At 44.8% G+C, this 25,866-nt stretch overlaps 1 protein-coding gene across 1 annotated transcript in view; it reads right to left on the reverse strand.

Moving 5' to 3' along the window:
• Nucleotides 1–25,866, reverse strand: part of LOC139392655 (ras/Rap GTPase-activating protein SynGAP-like) — a 91,166-nt gene that overhangs the window by 63,757 nt on the left and 1,543 nt on the right. Inside the window, exon 2 of the mRNA XM_071140799.1 lies at nucleotides 18,996–19,101. Within this exon, the coding sequence (XP_070996900.1) occupies nucleotides 18,996–19,101 (106 nt within the window). The remainder of the gene's footprint in view (nucleotides 1–18,995; nucleotides 19,102–25,866) is intronic.

A 25,866-nucleotide genomic window follows, 5' to 3' on the forward strand; every position in this document is an offset into this window, starting at 1 on the left:
GACAAAAGTGTGAAAAGTCTGTGATGCAGGTTTTCTTTTGTAAAGATGGGACCAACAGGAAGAGGCTGTCATACAGTGAAGAGAACCATGCTTTATTCTGCTTCATTTGTATGGCATTTGCAAAGCCCACCGAGAACAGCCCTTTCATGAATGGAATGGCAGACTGGAAGCATATCCATCAGAGAGTGGGAGAGCATGAGAAGAGCGTTATGCATAGAGGTTAAGCTGAGGCCTACTTTCTAAGGTCCTCCAAAGGTAACATTGAGAGCCTGTTCATCGGCAGTCAGATGTCTGCTCATAGAGAGCAAGTGAACAGAAGAAGGCAAGTGCTAGAGCGCATTATAGATGTTGTTAAAGACCTAGGCAAGAGGGATCTGAGCTACAGAGGCATGCAGTCTGAAGCAGCTTATACGCTAGATGACAGCAGCATTGACCATGGCAACTTTTGAGAGATGATCATTCGGCTGAGAAAGTACGACCTGTGTATGAAAGAGCATCTCACTGCCTGCATAGAGAAAAGCAAAACACTGCATGAGTCTGGGTCACTCTCGAATCAAGCTCCCTCCATTTCTCCTTTACCCAAATCCAGATAGCCGATGTTCTGAAAGAGCTGCAAAATCTGGACCGCTACAAATCAGCCGGGCTAGACAATCTGGACCCTCTCTTTCTAAAATGATCTGCCGAAATTGTTGCAACCCCTATTACTAGCCTATTACTAGCCTCTCTTTCGTCTGAGATTCCAAAATATTGGAAAGCTGCCGCGGTCATCCCCCTCTTCGAAAGCCTAGTTAACAAACAGATTACTTGTTACGGTGCGTGAATGAGGACCCAAAAGTGAATTAACTTAAACAGAGCTTCTTTAATTACCAAACATAGGTAGGCTCAGACGGACCGGCAGATTCCGACAGGACAAGACAAGGTTACAGCAAACATGACGACAGTCTGGTTCAGGCATGAAACACAACAAACAAGAATCCGACAAGGACAGGAACAAAAACAGAGAGAGATATAGGGGACTAATCAGAGGGAAAAAGGGAACAGGTGGGAAAAGGGGTGACGAGGTGGTTAGGAGGAGACAAGGCACAGCTGGGGGAAAGAGGGGGTGGAAAGGTAACCTAACAACGACCAGCAGAGGGAGACAGGGTGAAGGGAAAGGACAGAGACAAGACACAACATGACAGTACATGACAGTACCCCCCCACTCACCGAGCGCCTCCTGGCGCACTCGAGGAGGAAACCTGGCGGCAACGGAGGAAATCCTCGATCAGCGCACGGTCCAGCACGTCCCGAGAGGGAACCCAACTCCTCTCCTCAGGACCGTACCCCTCCCAATCTACGAGGTACTGGTGACCACGGCCCCGAGGACGCATGTCCAAAATTCTACGGACCCTGTAGATGGGTGCGCCCTCGACAAGGATGGGGGGGGGGGGGGGGAAGACGAGCGGGGGCGCGAAGGACGGGCTTGATGCAGGAGACATGGAAGACCGGGTGGACGCGACGAAGGTATCGCGGAAGAAGAAGTCGAACTGCGACAGGATTAATGACCCGAGAAATACGGAACGGACCAATGAACCGCGGGGTCAACTTGCGAGAAGCCGTCTTAAGGGGAAGGTTCTGAGTGGAGAGCCAAACTCTCTGACCGCGACAATATCTAGGACTCTTAGTTCTACGCTTATTAGCAGCCCTCACAGTCTGCGTCCTATAACGGCAAAGTGCAGACCTTACCCTCTTCCAGGTGCGCTCGCAACGTTGGACAAAAGCCTGAGCGGAGGGGACGCTGGACTCGGCGAACTGAGATGAGAACAGCGGAGGCTGGTACCCGAGGCTACTCTGAAAAGGAGATAGCCCGGTCGCAGACGAAGGAAGCGAGTTGTGGGCGTATTCTGCCCAGGGGAGCTGTTCTGACCAAGACGCAGGGTTACGAAAAGAAAGACTGCGTAAGATGCGACCAATAGTCTGATTGGCCCGTTCTGCTTGACCGTTAGACTGGGGGTGAAAGCCGGAAGAGAGACTGACGGAAGCCCCAATCAAACGGCAAAACTCCCTCCAAAATTGAGACGTGAATTGCGGACCTCTGTCCGAAACGACGTCTGACGGAAGGCCATGAATTCTGAAAACATTCTCGATGATGATTTGTGCCGTCTCTTTAGCAGAAGGAAGCTTAGCAAGGGGAATGAAATGAGCCGCCTTAGAGAACCTATCGACAACCGTAAGAATAACAGTCTTCCCCGTTGACGAAGGCAGTCCGGTGACAAAATCTAAGGCGATGTGAGACCACGGTCGAGAAGGAATAGGAAGCGGCCTGAGACGGCCGGCAGGAGGAGAGTTACCGGACTTAGTCTGCGCGCAGACCGAACAAGCAGCCACGAAACGACGCGTGTCATGCTCCCGGGTGGGCCACCAAAAACGCTGGCGAATGGAAGCAAGCGTACCCCGAACGCCAGGGTGGCCGGCTAACTTGGCAGAGTGAGCCCACTGAAGAACGGCCAGACGAGTAGGAACGGGAACGAAAAGAAGGTTCCTAGGACAAGCGCGCGGCGACGGAGTGTGAGTGAGCGCTTGTTTTACCTGCCTCTCAATTCCCCAGACAGTCAACCCGACAACACGCCCCTCAGGGAGAATCCCCTCAGGGTCAGTGGAGGCTACTGAAGAACTGAAGAGACGAGACAAAGCATCAGGCTTGGTGTTCTTAGAGCCCGGACGATAAGAAATCACGAACTCGAAACGAGCGAAAAACAGCGCCCAACGCGCCTGACGCGCATTAAGTCGTTTGGCAGAACGGATGTACTCAAGGTTCCTATGGTCAGTCCAAACGACAAAAGGAACGGTCGCCCCCTCCAACCACTGTCACCATTCGCCTAGGGCTAACCGGATGGCGAGCAGTTCGCGGTTACCCACATCATAGTTACGTTCCGACGGCGACAGGCGATGAGAAAAATACGCGCATGGGTGGACCTTGTCGTCAGAGAGGGAGCGCTGAGAAAGAATGGCTCCCACGCCCACCTCTGACGCGTCAACCTCGACAACGAACTGTCTAGAGACGTCAGGTGTAACAAGGATAGGAGCGGATGTAAAACGATTCTTGAGGAGATCAAAAGCTCCCTGGGCGGAAACGGACCACTTAAAGCACGTCTTGACAGAAGTAAGGGCTGTGAGAGGAGCTGCCACCTGACCGAAATTACGGATGAAACGACGATAGAAGTTCGCGAAGCCGAGAAAGCGCTGCAGCTCGACGCGTGACTTAGGGACGGGCCAATCAATGACAGCTTGGACCTTAGCGGGATCCATCTTAATGCCTTCAGCGGAAATAACAGAACCGAGAAATGTGACGGAGGAGGCATGAAAAGTGCACTTCTCAGCCTTCACAAAAAGACAATTCTCTAAAAGGCGCTGGAGGACACGTCGAACGTGCTGAACATGAATCTGGAGTGACGGTGAAAAAATCAGGATATCGTCAAGGTAAACGAAAACAAAGATGTTCAGCATGTCTCTCAGGACATCATTGACTAATGCCTGAAAGACAGCTGGAGCGTTAGCGAGGCCGAAAGGAAGAACCCGGTATTCAAAGTGCCCTAACGGAGTGTTAAACGCCGTCTTCCACTCGTCCCCCTCCCTGATGCGCACGAGATGGTAAGCGTTACGAAGGTCCAACTTAGTGAAAAACCTGGCTCCCTGCAGGATCTCGAACGCTGAAGACATAAGAGGAAGCGGATAACGATTCTTCACTGTTATGTCATTCAGCCCTCGATAATCTATGCAGGGGCGCAGAGACCCGTCCTTCTTCTTGACAAAAAAAAACCCCGCTCCGGCGGGAGAGGAGGAGGGGACTATGGTACCGGCGTCAAGAGCTACAGACAAATAATCTTCGAGAGCCTTACGTTCGGGAGCCGACAGAGAGTATAGTCTACCCCGGGGGGGGGGTGGTTCCCGGAAGGAGATCAATACTACAATCATACGACCGGTGTGGAGGAAGAGAGGTGGCCCTGGACCGACTGAACACCGTGCGCAGATCGTGATATTCCTCCGGCACCCCTGTCAAATCACCAGGCTCCTCCTGTGAAGAAGAGACAGAGGAAACAGGAGGGATAGCAGACATTAAACATTTCACATGACAAGAGACGTTCCAGGAGAGGATAGAATTACTAGACCAATTAATGGAAGGATTATGACAAACTAGCCAGGGATGGCCCAAAACAACAGGTGTAAAAGGTGAACGAAAAATTAAAAAAGAAATGGTTTCACTATGATTACCAGAAACAGTGAGGGTTAAAGGTAGCGTCTCACGCTGAATCCTGGGGAGAGGACTACCATCCAGGGCGAACAAGGCCGTGGGCTCCTTTAACTGTCTGAGAGGAATGTCATGTTCCCGAGCCCAGGTCTCGTCCATAAAACAGCCCTCCGCCCCAGAGTCTATTAAGGCACTGCAGGAAGCTGACGAACCGGTCCAGCGTAGATGGACCGACAAGGTAGTGCAGGATCTTGAAGGAGAGACAGGAGTAGTAGCGCTCACCAGTAGCCCTCCGCTTACTGACGAGCTCTGGCCTTTTACTGGACATGAAGTGACAAAATGACCAGCGGAACCGCAATAGAGACAGAGGCGGTTGGTGATTCTCCGTTCCCTCTCCTTAGTCGAGATGCGGATACCTCCCAGCTGCATGGGCTCAGCACCCGAGCCGGCAGAGGAAGATGGTAGTGATGCGGAGAGGGGGGCGACGGAGAGCGCGAGCTCCTTTCCACGAGCTCGGTGACAAAGATCAACCCGTCGCTCAATGCGAATAGCGAGTTCAATCAAGGAATCCACGCTGGAAGGAACCTCCCGGGAGAGAATCTCATCCTTTACCTCTGCGCGGAGACCCTCCAGAAGACGAGCGAGCAAGGCCGGCTCGTTCCAGCCACTGGAGACAGCAAGAGTGCGAAACTCAATAGAGTAGTCTGTTATGGATCGATTACCTTGACATAGGGAAGACAGGGCCCTGGAAGCCTCCTCCCCAAAAACAGATCGATCAAAAACCCGTATCATCTCCTCCTTAAAGTCCTGATACTGGTTAGTACACTCAGCCCTTGCCTCCCAGATTGCCGTGCCCCACTCACGAGCCCGTCCAATAAGGAGAGATATGACGTAGGCGACACGAGCAGTGCTCCTGGAGTAAGTGTTGGGCTGGAGAGAAAACACAATATCACACTGGGTGAGGAACGAGCGGCATTCAGTGGGCTCCCCAGAGTAACACGGCGGGTTATTGATTCTGGGCTCCGGAGATTCGAAAGCCCTGGAAGTGGCCGGTGGATCGAGGCGGAGATGGTGAACCTGTTCTGTGAGGTTGGAGACTTGGGTGGCCAGGGTCTCAACGGCATGTCGAGCAGCAGACACTTCCTGCTCGTGTCTGCCTAGCATCGCTCCCTGGATCCCGACGGCTGAGTGGAGAGGATCCGAAGTCGCTGGGTCCATTCTTGGTCGGATTCTTCTGTTACGGTGCGTGAATGAGGACCCAAAAGCGAATTAACTTAAACAGAGCTTCTTTAATTACCAAACATAGGTAGGCTCAGACGGACCGGCAGATTCCGACAGGACAAGACAAGGTTACAGCAAACATGACGACAGTCTGGTTCAGGCATGAAACACAACAAACAAGAATCCGACAAGGACAGGAACAAAAACAGAGAGAGATATAGGGGACTAATCAGAGGGAAAAAGGGAACAGGTGGGAAAAGGGGTGACGAGGTGGTTAGGAGGAGACAAGGCACAGCTGGGGGAAAGAGGGGGTGGAAAGGTAACCTAACAACGACCAGCAGAGGGAGACAGGGTGAAGGGAAAGGACAGAGACAAGACACAACATGACAGTACATGACATTACTGACCATTTCGAATACCACCATACCTTTTCCGCTATGCAACTGCTCTTAAACGCAAGTAAAACTAAATGCATGCTTTTCAATCGATCGCTGCCTGCACCTGCTCGCCCAACCAGCATCACTACTCTGGAAGGCTCTGACTTAGAATACGTGGACAACTACAAATACCTGGGTGTCTGGATAGACTGTAAACTCTCCTTCCAGACTCACATTAAGCATCTCCAATCCAAAATTAAATCTAGAATCGGCTTCCTATATCGCAACAAAGCATCCTTCACTCATGCTGCCAAACATACCCTCGTAAAACTGACCATTCTACCGATCCTCGACTTCGGCCTCCAACACTCTACTCAACAAACTGGATGCAGTCTATCACAGTGCCATCCGTTTTGTCACCAAAGCCCCATACACTACCCACTATTGCGACCTGTACGCTCTCGTTGGTTGGCCCTCGCTTCATACTCGTCGCCAAACCCACTGGCTACAGGTTATCTACAAGTCTCTGCTAGGTAAAGCCCCGCCTTATCTCAGCTCACTGGTCACCATAGCAGCACCCACTCATAGCACGCGCTCCAGCAGGTATATCTCACTGGTCACCCCCAAAGCCAATTCCTCCTTTGGTCGTCTTTCCTTCCAGTTCTCTGCTGCCCATGACTGGAACGAATTGCAAAAATCTCTGAAGCTGGAGACTCACATCTCCCTCACCAGCTGTCAGAGCAGTTTACAGATCACTGCACCTGTACTTAGCCTATCTGTAAACAGCCCATCTACCTACCTCATCCCCATACTGGTATTTATTTTGCTCCTTTGCACCCCAGTATCTCTACCTGCACATTCATCTTCTGCCGATCTACCATTCCAGTGTTTAATTGCTATATTGTAATTACTTCGCCACCATGGCCTATTTATTTCCTTAACTTACCTCATTTGCACTCACTGTATATAGACCTTTTGTTTTCTTTTGTTCTACTGTATTATTGACTGTATATTTTGTTTATTCCATATGTAACTCTGTGTTGTTGTATGTGGCGAATTGCTACGCTTTATCTTGGCCAGGTCGCAGTTGCAAATGAGAACTTGTTCTCAACTAGCCTACCTGGTTAAATAAAGGTGAAATAAATAAAATAAAATAAATAAATAAAACTCTATTATCAAAGACTACCATCGATAACGTCATTACCACCATCCAACACACAATGCAGGCCACCATAGCAAGTGAAATCCAGGAAGCTGGCATGTTTTCAGTCCAGATTGACACTGCGCATGACATTACAACACAAGATCAATGCTCTGTCATAGTCAGATATGTGACGAACGTCATCCATGAGTAAATTGTGGCTGTGGTGAAATGCGAGGCATCCACTGGACAACACTTTGTCCAGGTACTGTGTGAAGTACTGGAAAACATGACGCTTGACATCAGCAAGTGCATTGGCAATTCCACTGATGGAGCCTCCAGTATGCAAGGCCAGTATAAAGGCTTCTCAGCCCTGCTCTCTGGAAAGTCCACCAATCATGTGTGGTGCTTTGCACACATTTTGAACCTTGTTTTGGCAGACACAACAGAGAGCGTCTTGGCAAGTTTTTCTCTCATTGACAACATATCTGTGTTCTTCCGTGTATCCTACCAGAGGATGAACACTTGGGAGAAGGAGAGCAAGGACACAAGACACAGACGTCTTGCTCCAATTGGAGAGACACGCCGGTGGGCTAAAGACAGTGCCTTAAAGGTCTTTGGAGCTTTTGGAAATCCAGATGAGGGTCTGTATGTTGATGTCCTTCTCACTCTTTCAACCATACAAGATCAGAAAAACATCAACACCATTGCATGGGTCAAGGCACAAGGATACATTGAGGGGTTGCTGAAGTATGAAACAATACTTCCAGCTCAGATATTCCTCAGAATATTTCAGGTCACCTCACCAGTCTCAAAATATCTTCAAACAAATGGAATGGACATTCTGTCTGCACATCGTATGGTTGTGTCTACAGAGGCGCTGCTGAAAGGAACGGCAAGAGATGTTGAATAAGTCAAGGCAACTGCAGACACATTTGTTCAGTGGGCCAACAGGAAGTTGCAGGAACAGGATGAGGAAACAGAGCTGGAGTTAGAAACCACTCTGCCAACAAAAAGGGCTCGAAAGAAGAAGACCATGCCTGGAGAGATGGCACAAGATGGGATTTTTACTGGGGCAGAGTGCATACAGGATTGGTGTCCATAATCAAATTCTGGATATAGTTATAGATAGCATCCATCAACGATTTCTGAGTAATGGCACTTTGTATGCCGACATTGCTCTTCTGGACCCTAAAAACTTTAGTCAGCTAACATTCAGTGCCAGTGACCTTCCACAGACAGCCCTTCAAGAACTAAGCAAATGTTTGATCAAATTTTACAGCAGAGCAACGGTGGTTCAATTTACAGAGTGAGCTCATGAGTCTGGCAGAACAGTGGGCTAGGTTAAAACAATCAGGATTTGAAGAATACACAATCAGGACTATGGAGGATCATGGACCTGAAGGAAATGAAGACGAGGTGGAGATGGCGAACAAGAGCTGTTCATCTTGCAAGGACTGTCCAGTGTGTTGCTACCGTATCCTTAGTCAGTACAACCTATTGACCGACACATACCACATCCTGGGCCTTGCTTACGAGTTACTACTTACCCTGTCAGTAACCCAGGTAGCTTGTGAGCGGAGCTTCTCTACTCTGAAATTCATCAAGAGTAGGCTCAGGAGCAATCTATCTCAACAGCACCTGGAGGCTTTTATGCTCATGGCTACTGAGCAAGATGTTTTATTGGCCCTGGACAGTAACCTGGTTATAGATGGCATTGCTGAGAGAAGTGAGCTGCTGCAGAAATTGCAAATTTAAGGAGGTAGGAAATATATTTTATTCTATGACTTGCCTACTCACCAGTCTTTTCACCAACAAATTTCTTTCTGTATTATTTATTTTACTGGTCAGATGGTTCCAGAGATTCTTGCCACCTTGCTGCCAGTGCCAGAGCCAGCCTCCTCCTATTTTACATATATTTGACTAAAGTTATTGTTATAAATATTGTTCAGTAATCTTGTTTACATAAAGTGTGGCGTGGGTTGTGTGGGTGGTGGTGTATCGCTGGGGGGGGGGGTTTTGGTCTGCCAGTCAAAAAGTCAAAAAGTCCAGAGTCAAAAGGTCCAGGGCCATTTTTCATTCCTAGTCCATCCCTGTCAACACATCTTACCTGCTTGTGACTCTGTATGAGAATTTGCAAAAGTCATTTTTTTGGGACGTTTCGTTTCCCTGCCTCTATGTCAATTCCAAGCTGATAATATTCTCACCCACCAGACTATTGTCAATTTAACACTTCACTTAGAGTTTGAAAATCACAAAAATACGAATTAATGCAATTCTTCCACCATGACCGTTCATCTACTTTCCTAAGTATGGGTCTCAAACTTGTAAAACACAAAATTATTAATTTTTGTTTGTTTGTATTTTACCCCCGTTTTCAATCTTGTCTCATCGCTGCAACTCCCCAATGGGCTCAGGAGAGGCGAAGGTGGAATCATGCGTCCTCCGAAACATGACTCGCCTACCCACGCTCCTTAACACCCGCCAGCGTAACCCGGAAGCCAGCCACTCCAATGTGTCGGAGGAAACACTGTTCAACTGGTGACCGGGGGTCAGGCCGCAGGCACCCGGCCTGCCACAAGGAGTCGCTAGAGCACAATGAGCCATGTAAAGACCCACCGGCCAAACCCTCCCCTAACCCGAGCCACGGCCGGTTGTTGCACAGCCCGGAAATGAACCCGGGTCTGTAGTAACACTTCTAGCACTGCGATGCAGTACCTTAGACCGCTTCGCCACTCGGTAGGCCCCATAATTACATGTTTTATAATTAATTTAGACCCGCTACCGGAATAGTGACATCCAGGATGTTCTAGGTCAATTTGACTCGCAATTTGACCCACACAATTTGACCTTGACCTTGGTCTATACCAGGCCTGGGCAACTCCAGTCCATGGGGGCCTGATTGGTGTCACACTTTTTCCCCAGCCCCAGCTAACACACCTTATTCCAATAATCAACTAATCATGATCTTCAGTTAAAAATGCAAAAATTTAAATCAGCTTTGTTTGCTAGGGACGGCCTCTGAGGACTGGAATTGCCCAGGCCTTGGAAAGTATTCAGACCCCTTGACCTTTTCCACATTTTGTTAGGTTACAGCCTTATTCTAAAATGTATTAAATTGTTGTTTCTTCCCTCATCAATCTACACAATACCCAATAATGACAAAGCAAAAACAGGTTTTTAGACATTTTAGCAAATGTATAATTATTTTTTTAAACATATCACATTCACATAAGTATTCAGACCCTTAACTCAGTACTTTGTTGCAGCACATTTGGCAGTGATTACCATCTTGAGTCTTCTTGGGTATGACACTACAAGCTTGGCACACCTGAATTTGGGGAGTTTCTCCCATTCTTCTCTGCAGATCCTCTCAAGCTCTTTCAGCTATTTTCAGGTCTCTCTAAAGATATTGGATCGGGTTCAAATCCGGGCTCTGGTTGGGCCACTCAAGGACATTCAGAGTCTCCGAAGCCACTCCTGTGTTGTCAAGAGGTCCTAAGCGCTCTGGAGCAGGCTTTCCTCAAGGATCTCTCTGTACTTTGCTCCCTTCATCTTTGCCTCAATCGTGACTAGTCTCCCAGTCCCTTATGCTGAAAAACATCCCCACAGCATGATGTTGCCACCACCATGCTTCACCGTAGGGATGTTGCCAGGTTTCCTCCAGATGTGATGCTTGACATTCAGGCCAAAGAGTTCAATCTTGGTTTCATCAGACCAGAGAATCTGGTTTCTCATGGTCTGAGAATCTTTAGGTGCCTCTTGGCAAACTCCAAACGGGCTGTCATGTTCCTTTTACTGAGGAGTAGCTTCCGTCTGGCCACTCTACCATAAAGGCCTGATTGGTGGAGTGCTGCAGAGATGGTTGTCCACTGGAAGGTTCTCCCATCTCCACAGATTAACTCCAGAGCTCTGTCAGATTGACCATTGGGTTCTTGGTCACCTCCCTGACCAAGGCCCTTCTCCCCAGATTGATCAGTTTGGCCAGGCGCACAGCTCTAAGAAGAGTCTTGGTGGTTCCAAACTTCTTCCATTTAAGAATGATGGAGGCCACTGTGTACTTTCCAAAGGCACTGTATAACTTTTAAAGGGTTTGTCCTTGAAACAAGCTGCTTTCTAAGCTACTGGAAAATACATTTTGGGAGGTTAAACTTATATATTTATGTTCTTGATGTACTTACTGTGCTTACTGTACGGGTCAAATTGAACCAGAACATAAACGGTTTAAACCAAATCAAATGAAGGGTGAATTAGGTTAACTCTATTATTATACTTTACTATTTATATTTTTTGACTACTTTTACTTCATTACATTCCAAAAGAAAATGATGTACTTTTTACTCCATATATTTTCCTTGACACCAAAACGTACTAGTTACAATTTGAATGCTTAGCAGTACAGGAAAAAGGTCAAATTCACACACTTATCAAGAGCACGTCCCTGGTCATCCCTACTGCCTCTAATCTGGTGGACTCACTAAACATAAATGCTTCCTTATGTCTGAGTGTTGTAGTTGGCCCTAGCTGTCAAAAAAATGTAATAAAAAAGGAAATTGTGCCGTCTGGTTTGCTAAATATAAGGAATTTGATTTATAGCATTTATTTTTACTTTGTACTTTCACTCAAGTATGACAATTGAGTATTTTTTCCACCATTGTACTTATCTACATTTAAAAACTAATACTTTTAGACTTTCACTCAAGGATTATTTTACTGGGTTACTTTCACTTTTACTCAAGTATGACAATTGAGTACTTTTCTGGCCCTGCCATCAACGGATTTCTGCCTACAGTACGCCACTGGTGTGTTTGTGTGTGTGTGTTGGTGTGTATTTGTGTTTGCATGGTTGTTTGTGTGTCAATGACTACTCTCATCTACACCAGTGGTTCCTAAGTGAAACCGAAAGGCACACTGCACCGCCCAAAGACTCCCAATTCACATGCTCAGCAAAAAGAAGATGACTACTACCAAGTTGGCATCTTCTTTTCCTCTGGGCCTTGGGGAGAGCAGGCTTTGGTGAAGGAAACTATCAAAGAAACTTAAGGCAAAACTTCAATTAATAGCCCAGGTGTTTATTTGCTTAAATCACTGAACACAACTGCCGCTTATAAGAGACAGATTTCCATTTGAACCTGGTGTCTATCCACCTCCAGCTCCTCGCAAACATTTAGTTCTACCCCCACCTTGCAGTCTCGCCCTCTTCTGATCCACCTCAGACAAACGTTGAAGTTCAACTTTTTTGACAGCCATTTTCTCAATTCCAAAATGCCTGGCTGTTGCCTCGCCTGAATTTTGCTCTGCGAATTTGATCACTGTTAGCTTGAATTTGATGTGTTTTCTTTTAGGTGTTGCCATGGATAGCAACGATTATAGAACAAAACATTTAAACATGTAATGCAGATGACTGTGGGAAAATCAGAGCTGTGTCCATGGTAACCTCGTAAACAATTCATTTAGACCCGGTGTTTATTTGAAACAGGTCGTTTATTGCGTGCAGATGCCCAGCTATTCAAAGGGACAGGTGGCTATTTGAGACCGAGTCTAATTGAAGTGGAAGAAAGTGGCAGTAAATCCCTGACTCTAGTCTCAGTGCAGAGAGATGAGGTCTTTTAAGACTACAGCCAACCAATGTATGAAAGCTGACTAACACACTCAGGGCTGAGGAAGAGAAACCAGCCTACACAAGAGACCCATGGACAACTGCCAGTCAAACCAGGAGCTGTGCTGCTACTGCTGTTATTATTGTTATTGCTCTATTTCATCCTCAGGATATATCACAGGATATGTGAGCACTTGATGTTACATAATGTCGACATTTACATAGCTGCTCTGCATAAAAAGCTATTTTCCAGTTGATGCATGGTATTTACAATGGTGCTTCACTCCATTTCTTAACATGTCATTTCTGGTACCTAGTAAATGATCAATTGATCAGTAATCAGTCATTAAAGGGGGACTATTTTTTTGTCAACATTTCAATTACGTAGAGGATTCTAAAAGACCCGTCTTGAAAAATGTATTGTAGCTAAGATGTTGATTATAAAAATGTTATCTTTAAATCACATTTGCCTAATTTTTCAATAATATACAGCCCCAAGGAATACATATTTACTGTGTAGCACTCTCTACACTGCTGGTTGTTACGCATATTAAAGGGAAGGTTGCACAATATATTTCCACAAATCTAACAATGTAGATTGATGATTTTCCATCTTATGCAAAAGTTCTTTATGCAAAAGTTGATTAAAAACTAACTATACACATATTTTGCTATTTGAATTACATTTATTAAAAACTCCTACACCAACAAAACATTACGGCTTTGACGTCAAGAAGGGGCCTGTTAGTGGGGGCAGTACACACTGAACTGCCTCATCTTTTTTTTGCAGGATATCATGGTAGTCAATGTCTGTTTTAGCCATTATACCTGGGTTTACTGCTGCTAGTAGTAGCACTCAGGTTAGCATGGCATTCGCTGTAGCTACAATCGGCCAACAACAGAGTTTTAGCCAGTTCGGTTATAGATGTTCAATGTCTACTATGATGGTAAAGGTTTATTTTGGTTTTGTAACAGTACGAGAAATGCTGATGTGCTGAACTGCTAATAAGTGATGTGCTTCAAGGCTGCTAGTGGTTAGCTAGTAGGGGCAGGCCAGGGGTGGAATGGGGGCTATGCTAAAAGAATGCGAGCTGTATTAGTGCTTTTTTTTTATGAGCTGATACAGAGTAAAAAAATCACATGATATGGTCAGATGATAAATTGTCTTTATTCAGAGTTCCAAAATATATATTTTTAAACAATAATAGGACTCTGTATGATATGAGTCTCCACTGCTTTATGTGGTTTCACTCCTACTCCTGTAGTGCTCCTCTTCATGTCACATTTCCGAACGCCTTTCCGACCTGACTTCGGTCAAATTCGGTTAAAATATACATTTCCCCCAAAATACAAATGTAAAGTGATACAGCCGTATTGGGACCTTTAGTTGGAAGAATAATTCTACAATCTTCCCTTTAAGTGAAAAATAATTTGATTAGTTGTTCCACATGAAGTAGCTATACGTCATTTCGAAGAAGTGTGGGAACGGCGATGTAAAATGTTGCCAGAAAACAGTATTGATTCTAGCTGAGTGAGCACACAATTCCATTAATCATCTCTCTCTCTCTCTCTCTCTCTCTCTCTCTCTCTCCCCCTTTCCCCAGTGAATGTTCCCCTGCTCATGTCCACGAACCGCTAAACAAAGCTACAGTAGCGCTCCATTTGTATTCATTCGGAGTTCCAACATTAAGACAGCAAGATGACTCAGCAAATCTCTCCAAAGACAAGCGGCAGCTTTGGGGGTGGATTTACAGTTCCCTCAGTGACAGACTCACAGGCTACCTGTCATCCTGCACTGTTAACTTTATATAGTACTAAAGGTCTCACTACAACGAACAATACTGTTGTTGATACTGCTACAGGACTATGTATGCTTCCTGCTGCAATTAAAACATATTGAAGTGTCCTTTGGTATTCCCATGTGGTAGCAAACAGAGAATAGCATAATTGGGGTTGGCTAATGGGATCGTATTGCGTAATGTTGCTGTAGAAATTTGGGGTCAACAGAGGCTGAATTGCTCAAAACAAAGAGAAATCTGAGTAACATACTCACTAATCTAATATATAATGCTAGAGAATACAAACTACGCACATGCATTTGGGGTGGCAGGTAGCCTAGTGGTTAGAGCATTGAGCCAGTAACCGAAAGGTTGCTAGATCAAATCCCTGAGCTGACAAGGTAAAAATATGTTGTTCTGTCCCTGACTGTCAATTCAAATTTGTTCTCAACTGACTTGTCTAGTTAAATAAAGGTAACATTTAAAAAATGGAAGGTACTGATGTGTGTAGATTAGCGGTGGTTTCTGGAGTATGCTGCAAACATGAACCACTTCTGGGTTCCACTCTTACCCTGACAGTTTTTTTTGTCCCTGGTGGAACCTCAAAGACATTGCATGTTGTTTTAATGAATTAAAAGGCTGGGGAAAATCCATAATTTATACTGTTATTTATGATTCATTTCCTTAAAGTTATTGGAGGAGAAATTAGTTCAGTTATACACGCTAGTGTTGTACCTTTAAGATGGGATGTGGAACAACTCCTATAAATAAAATATCAAAATGACAATGTTGTCCCAGAAGATGGAGAACACAAGTTTATAATGGAGGAAAATACGAACAACACGTTATGTTTTTACATTGAATTTCCATTTAGCCAAAGGCTATCAATCAGATAAGCAGTTAGCTAGCTACATTATGGTTGTGATTTAGCCTGAGGTAAATTCATTCAGATAACATGGATTCCTCTCAATGACTGAGCAGCCGTGGTAAGTCAATTTCAAAATGTAACACATTTAATCACATCTAATTTTGATGAGGTTAATAAGAGAGAGAAAAAAAAATATTTATCTTCTATTAGCCCAGAATGCACCTCTTTGAATGTTATTGAACGTTATTGCAAGAGACCCAATAGGATCAGGAGCGTGCACTTCAGTGCCAATAAAGATTTAAAAGGATTGTTTCTCTCACTAATTACATAATCAAGTCCCTTCACTGACCTTGCTCTATCAAATCAAATCATACAACAAGTGTAGACTTTACCGTGAAATGCTTACTTACAAGCCCTTAACCAACAGTGCAGTTCAAGAAGAGATAAGAAAACATTTACCAAACAAACTAAAGTAAAGATGAAAAAAAGTAACACAATAAAATAACAATAATGAGGCTATATACAGGGGTGCCGGTACCAAGTCAGTGTGTGGGGGTACAGGTTAGTTGAGGTAATTTGTACATGTAGGTAGGGGTGAAGTGACTATGCATAGATAATATGTCAATGTATATAGTCCGGTGGCCATTTGAATAATTGTTCAGCAGTTTTATGGCTTGGGGGTAGACACTGTTAAGGAGCCTTTTGGTCCTAGACTTGGCGCCTCGGTACTGCTTGCCGTGCAGTAGAAGAGAAAACTGTCTATGACTTGGGTGACTGGAGTCTCTGACAATTTTATGGGCTTTCCTCTGACACCGCCTATTATATAGGTCCTGGATGGCAGGAAGCTTGGCCCCAGTGATGTACTGGGCTGTTCGCACTACCCTCGGTATCGCCTTACGGTCAGATGCCGGGCAGTTGCCATACCAGGCGGTGATGCTTTTTGAGGATCTGGGGACCCAAGCCAAATATTTTCAGTCTCCTGAGGGGGAAAATATTTTGTCGTGCCCTCTTCACGACTGTCTTGGTGTGTTTGGACCATGATAGTTCGTTGGTGATGTGGACACCAAGGAACTTAAAACTCTCGACCCGCTCCAGGTGTTATTTTTGTCCAGGTGGGAAAGGGCAGTGTGGAGTGGATCTTTTGGAGCGGTATGCGAATTGGATTGGGTCTAGGGTATCCGGGATAATGGTGTTTTTTGTGAGCTATGACCAGCATTTCAAAGCACTTCATGGCTACCGACGTGAGTGCTACGGGGCGGTAATCATTTAGGCAGGTTACCTTTGCTTCCTTGGGCTCAGGGACTATGGTGGTCTGCTTGAAACAGCCTGAGTTTAACTTGGTTAACATCTGATATGGTAAACAGGGGTTTTGTGGTCAGACCTGCTCTTTGAGCTGCTCGAAATGACAAGTCAACACATGGAACTTACCCTGCCAGTAAAACAAACACACAAACAACCCACAAACATGCTACAGTACAGAAACAACCCCAGCTACACAGTTTCAATGACTTCCCTTTATGGCTGAATGACTCAGAAACACGGCATGTAACATTTTGCAGCTGTACACAACATACTACCACTTTTTACTCTATAGTGTTTATAGTTTTCATTATGCATGCTACTGCAATTGCAACAATTCAACTTGGTATAGATACAGTACCTCCACCATAATGCAGCAACTGCTATTCAAGCAAGATTCCATATACTCCACTCTTGGTACTCCACTATTTGTACTACTGCCCCACACAATCTGTCTCCCTATTCATTTTTTTTTTCTTCATAAAATTATTTTTTTACCCATTTTTTGCCCCAATTGATAGTTACGATCTTGTCTCATCTCTGCAACTCCCCAACGGGCTCGGGAAAGGCAAAGGTCAAGACATGCATCCTTCAAAACGTGACGCGCCAAGCTGTGCTGCTTGAACCCCAGGCTGTAGTGGCTCCTCAGCACTGCGATACAGTGCCTTAGATTGCTGCGCCCCTCGGGAGGCCTTTGTCTCCTTATTGTAACTACTGTACCTTATATGTACCTAAATGTGTCTAGGGTACATAGGGTGTTTCAACACCATGGACAGAGGGCCCAACATGGGCTAAAATCCACCACGGATGGGAGCTGTTTCAGTACCTTGGACAGCTCCGCACAGAGCAAACATTTTGGCTGCAGGCAGAAGTTCTGTGGATAGGGTTTAGGTTGAAGTTCTAATTACAATAGATATTTGCATAAAACATTTACAGCACACTGCAATTATCTACCAAGATGAATGCCTTAATTGCATGTTGATTGCTCCAACTTTAACCATTTCCGTGCAATACAAGGAAGTGGATGGGGAAGTAGACTAATTGCGTCTGAGTAACTTTCCGTATCCAATCCAAAGAGCGTATTGAAATGTCCTATGCGTCCCTAATAATAGATGCAGAGCCAAATGTCTTCATCAGAGATGGTCATCACATCAGGACCCAGCTGGGATTGTTGTCAAGTGTCTTCATTTATCAAAACGATGATACATGAAAATTCATTTGAAGTATAGAGACAGTACTTAAACACATTTGATGCATACAAATTCAACCTTGTTTTTTTGTAACACAAGAGTAATCTATGACTTGTACTGTATGTGTCCCTGGAATGAAGCACTTAAGTGAGTAGAGGACAACATCGGAAGGTCTATTGGACCTCATCCCCCATAGCAAACGATACTCTATCTCCATCTTGCATATCATTGGACAGTTTAGCCTGGCATTTTGATTTCATGCCTTTGTGTCCTATTTTTCTTTTTTGAAGTCTAGTCAAAATGGATTTTCAAAGATTTTTTTATACATAGATTTTCACTATCCTATCCAATCCACTTGTATCCGATCTACTCACTTTTTGCATCTAATCTACTCACTTGCTTGCATCCAATCTACTCTCACTCTGGGATTATCCCAATGATGATCTCACTAACTTATCTCAGTTCCAAGTTATGCAGTAGGACACAGTCTTTCTGAAATGGGTCACTGTGTCACAAGCAGTTCCCTTGACAGTGACTCTGTAAATGTGGAATTCTGATGACAGCATGACAGCTTTCTGTTAATCAGCTCATTAATGGGCTGCCTGGGGGGCCTTGGCCGCCGGGGGGGCATCCATCTCATTCAGTATGGGCATCTCCTCAGGGTGGATGGGCTCTCACTGCAGATGGTTCTCAATGGAAGGCTGTTGGATAACATATGCTATACCATAGACATGCTTAGAGTGTGATGAGCATCACTCTTCTGGAGTCAGTAGGCCTGTGTAGCCTGTGCCGTTATAGGAGAGTAGTGCTGTGTCAGACCTCAAATACGGAGTGAGTGGCCTATTGCAGTATCCCCACAAGACTCTTGTGGGGAGAGTTGCCCTCGTGGACGATGGGAGTGTATCAATGCTGAGACATTGTACATGCGGCAGAGTGAGAGAGGTGGAGTAAGGCAATGAGGCAGAGACAACGAGTCAGAGAGTCAGTAAGAAAGACAGAATCACAAAATATAAGAAGTAGAGAGGCAGAGAAAGGTAAGAGCAGCCCATGACAGGTAGAGTCAGAAACACAGAACTAGAAGGAGTAGAACGGGCCTCCGCATTCAAGTCAATGACGCCTTAATGGGTGGACTGGCAACCATTGCGAGGGTCCCCATAAGAGTAAAGCAGGAAGTAAAAGCAGGAAGTACAACATTACATTTGTGCTTTATGGTCAGAGGCTCCAAGCCCATTCTATTGACTGTATTTCTATCAGAAAGAATTCAGAGAGATAGAAGGGCCCATAGCCTACTCACCCATCTCTGGATGGTGCCTCCCCTCAACAGGAACGCTGACTGTCCTCCGCAGCAGCTTGTTCCTGTGCAACTCGGAGCGCCGCTCGCGCATCAATAAAGGGTGTACCTGCATATGCACAGAGAGACAAGGTCAGGTCAATACGCACAATGCATTAGGCTATATTTTCTGAAGACCATAATGGATAGTATCTTGAAATGTGTATCATTGAGCAGTAGTGGTGCGTGGGCAAAAATAACTAGGGAAGCTAAGCCATGAAAAAAGAGCCATATTACAACTTACTGTATGTGTTGTGATAATTACATTGTTTGCTTTTGAACCTGTTAGTTCATATGCTGTGACACCGTGATATATAGGCCTAAAGGCAGAGACAATTAGAAGACACAGTGGCAGAATAAATTCAACCACACCTTTGTTTCATCACAAAACCAGAGAGCAACTTCTGTCCGGTGAAGTCCACAAAGCATTTAGCCTGTAACAAACAGCTACATGACCTACAGCATGGTCAAGCAGTTAATGTTTCTGACATTTTTGGACCTTTTAAACAACTATTGACTTAGAACAATGGAGAGTTACCGCAAGTCGAAAAGGAAACAGGAGCTGCCTCCACTATTCCAGCACCATTTCAACTTCAACATTTCAACAGAATCAAATCACCTCTGCTAATGGTTAGTTGAATACAGTGGCAACTAAAAGATACCAAAAACAATTGAGTCCAGTCAACATAAGCTAAATATGATATGGCTATCCATGGTATAGCACTGATTTGTGTGTGTGTGTACTACTTAAGTAGTTTTTTTGGGTATCTCTACTTTACTTTACGATTTATATTTTGGACAACTTTTACTTCACTATAATCCTAAAGAGAATTATGTTATTTTTACTCCATACATTTTCCCTGACACCCAAAAGCACTCGTTACATTTTGAATGCTTAGCAGTACAGGAAAAGGGTCCATTCACACACTTATCAAGAGAACATTCCTGGTCATCTCTACTGCATCTTATCTGGCATCTTATCTGGCGGACTCACTAAACACACATTCTTCATGTGTAAATTATGTCTGAGTGTTGGAGTGTGCCCCTGGCTATCTGTAAACGTAAAAAACAAGAAAATTGTGCTGTCTGGTTTGCTTAATATAAGGAATTTGAGTGTGCGAGCGTGTGTGAGTGTGTGTGCGAATTCAGACCATGGAGGCTTGATTCACGCAATCTCCTCTGAACAGTTGATGTTGAGATGTCTGTTACTTGAACTCTGAACCATTTATTTGGGCTGCAATCTGAGGTGCAGTTAACTCTAATGAACTTATCCTCTGCAGCAGAGGTAACTCTGGGTCTTCCTTTCCTGTGGCGGTCCTCATGAGAGCCAGTTTCATCATTGCGCTTGAAGGTTTTTTTGCGACTGCACTTAAAGAAACTTTCAAAGTTCTTATGTCTTCATGTCTGTTACTTCATGTCTTAAAGTAATGATGGACTTTTGTTTCTCTTTGCTTATTTGAGCTGTTCTTCCCATAGCAAATAGGGATATCTTCTGTATACCACCCCTACCTTGTCACAACTGATTGGTTCAAATGCATTAAGAAGGAAAGAAATTCCACAAATTAACGTTTAAAAAGGCACACCTATTAATTGAAATGCATTCCAGGTGACTACCTCATAAAGCTGGTTGAGAGAATGCCAAGAGTGTGCAAAGCTGTCATCAAGGCAAATGGTTACTACTTTGAAGAATCTTAAATATAAAATATATTTTGATTTAACACTATGTTGGTTACTACATGATTCCATGTGTGTTATTTCATAGTTTTATGTCTTCACTATTATTCTACAATGTAGAAAAAAGTACAAATAAAGAAAAACCCTGGAATGAGTAGGTGTGTCCAAACTTTTGACTGGTACTGTATGTGTGTGAGGGTCACCGGCTGGTCACATGACCACGTGTAACCGTATGACCAGCTGTAATATTATAGACATGTAGCAGGGCTTCCAGCACAATATGGGTGACATAAAAGTGTAATACATATTTAATACACTGCAGGCGACAGTACCCACCCCCCCAACATACATAACATGCAGTCTACTGCGCTAGACATATCTAGTGGATACAGAGCACAGCACTCCATACAATCCCCCATAGCCCAGTAAGCCGGAAGACATCTCCCAGCGCTATCGGTGGCAGGATTCTTTTTTGTTGACATTTCCCTCTTTAAAAAAAAAAACGTAATCAGGGACACACACACCATAAATCAAGTGTGTATTTGATTATGCTCGTATTTTCCACTTAGGGCATACTAATGAGTATGTTGTGAGATGCATCTTACGCCGAGGACAAATATATTGCCAGTTACGGAATGAGTTCCTCAATGAAAAATGTATTATAAGACACCCAATCTCTACGTGTCCAGCACCCGCATGCATACAAGCTTGTTTCTTTATCGCCTGCCCTTTTATATGAGCAGTTATATGCACGGAAAGACCTTGCTTTGCTGTTTATATATTTTTCTATGATACACTGCGAGCACACTGTTAAAAATGCGTCAGACCAAATTTTAACGTGTTTATAACATCCACATTCTTTTTGGTTATTTCTCAATATAATCTAATTTACTTCATTATTGGACCATAACACTCTAGGAAAACCCTCCGAACACAGGTATACTCTCTATAACATGTTAATAATATGAGCCATCTCTCTCCAAGCCTTTTACACTGTCATAAGCGTAATAGTTGCTATATTTTTGGATAATTAATTGATAAATTCATTCACAAGACTTCAGACATATCCCTAAATGTATCTATCCACTCTTCTCTACCCTGTTTCCTTGCTGCACCAGAGCTCCTTTCTGCATTCACGAGCACTTATCTAATTAAATGTATCGTTACACATAAAATAGTAATATAAAGAAATGTGATCAATATACAGTATACTGTAAGTGCTAAATGCTATGATAATCTAAGTGTAGTATTACTTAATCAATAAGTAATTGCTCCGGACTTCAGTTGAGTCTAAGGCATGGAGTTGTGATTTTCCTCAATGAGAGTAGTGACTTTGACTAGGAATAGGAACTGAAAAAGTTCACAGAGCAGCCAAGAGGCCGTTTAGATCACATTAAACTCTGACTCAAAACTGATCTCAAACACCCTACATAAATACTAGTCTATCATGGCATGCTAAACATGGTAATTTCCACAGCCCACTCCCCCCTCATCCCCACTGTGTCCCCATTCAGACACAATTCATCACAACATGTGTATGGAAAAGACCCCCCACACACATACACACACATACACCCTGACACACAGCCCTTTCTGGTTGCGAGGGGGAACACCTGGGCGCTATTTATAGCCTGCGTGGCAGTTTTGGATTGGCAGGGGGTGGGGGAGGGAGGGGGAGCTGGTTAGGACAGTGGCGCTGCAGCTGGGGACTTGACACGGCCTTGGCACCATCCCTGGTAGCCATGCTCATGAGTGGGCACACAAGGCAGGTTGGCACACAACACTGGCAGACCAGACAGAGGGCATGTGGGGCCCGCACTGACACTCACACAGGGGCAGTGGTCTAGCTTTGAAACCTGCAGGGAGCAAGAAAGCATGCTAATTGTCTATAAATGTCTGTAATTGTAATGCAGTATAGCAGTGTTTCCCAATTTCTGTTCTGGAGTTTCTGTCTCTGGGTATTCTGGTTTTTGTATGGGCGAGTCAACAATCCATTTCATTCAATTGAAAAATAGATTGAATACTGGCATGCAGACCTTGGCTCCCTTGAGTGTTGTCAGAGATAAGCTCATTCATAAGGTCATTCTAATAGCTAATAAGAAGGTCAATTGTACTGGATTTCGGCATCCAGCAAACTGTAGTCAAAGGTAAGAGTAGGAGCAGAAGTGGCTAAGACTGAAATAGACAGATAACTGTGCTCAGGCACTGCAAGGAGGGGTGGATGGTGGGTTGTGGGTGAGTAGAGGGAGAATGAAAGCCATAGACCTGAGGGAGAGGAGAGGGGGGCTGGTATGGAGAGTTGAGCAATACTGCAGGCTGCCTGGACCCTATGTCACTACTGGCCCAGCTGTGATGGGTAGGCTGGGTGGGGGATATGGGTGGTGTGTGTGTGGGTGACTAGGGAGGGGGGTGCGGGGTTAATGGAGCGGCAGGTGTGAATCCAATTCTTTGTAACGGAGTCGTGATCAAACAGCGGCTGAGTCCACTACCTCTGCCCCCGACACACGCACACACACACAGACGCATTCACGCACGCACACAAACACACACGCACACACCAGCCTCTGTGTCCCTGGAAGTATGACAAACGGTTGGCCAACACCACTGTCTGTCCTCAAGTCTCTCGATAACATCCTATCACTGACAGATGTTCCCTCCCCTCACCTCAGGCATTGGACACAGCAACTGGCATGTGATAAAATCAGAGAGAAACGTTCAAACAAAGCGATTTTAAGACCATATTTGGCATCTTGGAATGAGAAAAGAGGGCATTTAGAGAGCATCCCTAAGTACTAAATCTGACCAAATTCCAATCCAAAGTTGATCTTCATTGTTTGTATGTAAAATTTGAGCATGCTGCAAAGCACTGGTGGAAGAGCTGTCCCACTACTCCCCTATGTGGACATTTCCCACAATACCTGCATTCAGTTGGAATGTTAGATAAACTCCATTTAAATGCACTATACACAGGCATAGCCAGGCAAATTAATCAAATGGCCTTGATAAAAATCAAGTTTACATTGAGTGTACAAAACATTAGGAACACCTGCTCTTTCCATGATATAGACTGGCCAGGTGAATCCAGGTGAAAGCCATAATCCCTTATTGATGTCACTTGTTAAATCCACTTCAATCAGTGTAGATGAAGGGGAGGAGACACTTTAAAGAAGGAATTAAGACACGGGTTGTGTATGTGTACCATTCAGAGGGTGAATGGACAAGACAACAGATTTGTGCCTTTGAAAGGGTTATAGTAGTGGGTGCCAGGCTTGAGTGTGTCAACAACTGCAACGTTCGTGGGGTTTTCAGGCTCAATAGTTTATTGTGTGTATCAAGAATGGTCCACCACCCAAAAGACATACAGCCATCTTCACACAACTATGGGAAGCATTGGCATCAACATGGGCCAGCATCCCTGTGGAATGCTTTGGACACTTTGTAAAGTCTATGCCCTGACGAATTGAAGCTATTCTGAGGGCAAAAGAAGGGTGAAACACAATATTATGAAGGCGTTCCTAATGTTTTGTACACTCAGTGTATAACCCCTAATAAGTAATAAGGGTGACCTTTTGAAAATGGCTTATTTCAGTTGCGCGTAATGGTTATTCAGATGCCAAAAGGCAGTAAAGCGCTTGTTAAATAACCTTAGGATTTGCCAATGTACAGTGCATTGAGCCTTCTTATTGGTCAAATGAAGTAGCTTCTTCCTCATGACTCCTTCCATCCACGTGTGCCTTATTATTACATAATTACCACATCCCCCCTGTTTCCAAATGGGTTCCCAAGGGTCATGCATGTGTAAAAATGCTAACTACTCCTGAGTCATGCTTTATGCAATGTGACAACAGTAGCTTCAGGCAAAGCCACCACGGCGCTGCATTGTTGGCGCTAATGAATTAATTTACAGTATCAACACTGCCAAAGCCATTGCAAACATATGGGCAGGGAATGCAACACAATGGCCATGCATTGATACTGAGACAAATCCTGTTCCAATTCCCTTTATTTTGAATTAGCCTAGCAGGCTAATGCTAATGTGCAGTAGTAGTGAGAGAGGATACTAGCAGGAAGTAGTGCCCTCTGATTGCTTGCATAACACTGGTGCACAGTGCGAGGGAGAGCGATGCCTGGGCACATGACTGGAGGACAGGGCACTGGTGCGTGGCGTCTGGTGCACACAGTGCGGGGCTGTGTCACTTCACATCAGTGGCAGCCATTACTGTCGATCCTCTCGCTCCCACCACAGGCACAGAGAGCTAACAGCAGCCCACTGGGAAGTGGTCAGGGCTCTTCTACTGTCAATGGCAGTGCAGCATGGAGTTTTTTTGTTAGGGAGTGAAGTTCAGTTGGATTGTGTGGTGTTCACTTTTAAGATTGACTTCTGAGGTGGAGAGAATGCAAGTAGGGGAAGCTACACAAACAATATAGGGTTGAACAGAAGGTATAGTGACTTCTGTACATGGATGAAAGGGAACACTCTTAATCGATTACGTTAATTCGGACTATGCATAAGTCAAGCTTTCAACATCACCAGTTTTCACCACTTGTAGTGTTTACCGAGGTGAATAGAGCACATTTGAAATATGGGAGCACAGAAGAGCACAATGGTGAAGTGACAGATATTTTTCACATGTTCCTCCAGAGCACTGTTATTCCCTCACGCAGCCCCTTAGTTGAGACTGAAGAAGTCGCAATGAAGAGAAAAGGGTATTTTGACGGATGTCATTCACAAAACAAAACAGAGTGGCATCTCAATGGAGCTGCCTGGGAAAGAAAGGAGAGAGCAGGTCTGTGGGATAGCCACGTCAGTCACTCCAGGGAGAGAGGGAGAGAGGGAGAGAGGGAGAGAGGGAGGGAGGGAGCAGAGAGGGAGGAGAGGTAGCCTGAGAAATCAAATGTGAGAGAGAGATATATTCCTCTGTTCCACCTTATCTCCTCTTTGGCAACATATGATTGCTTTTTGTCATGCCACAAAAAGCATTTGAATCGAATAGAATCAAGTGGGGCGTGTGTGTATGAGAGAGAGAGAGAGAGAGAGAGAGAGAGAGAGAGAGAGAGAGAGAGAGAGAGAGAGAGAGAGAGAGAGAGAGAGAGAGAGAGAGAGAGAGAGAGAGAGAGAGAGAGAGAGAGAGAGAGAGAGAGAGAGAGAGAGAGACCCCCA

This window comes from Oncorhynchus clarkii, chromosome 3 (genome assembly GCF_045791955.1).
Source record: "Oncorhynchus clarkii lewisi isolate Uvic-CL-2024 chromosome 3, UVic_Ocla_1.0, whole genome shotgun sequence".
In the NCBI taxonomy this organism is placed as follows: domain Eukaryota; kingdom Metazoa; phylum Chordata; class Actinopteri; order Salmoniformes; family Salmonidae; genus Oncorhynchus; species Oncorhynchus clarkii.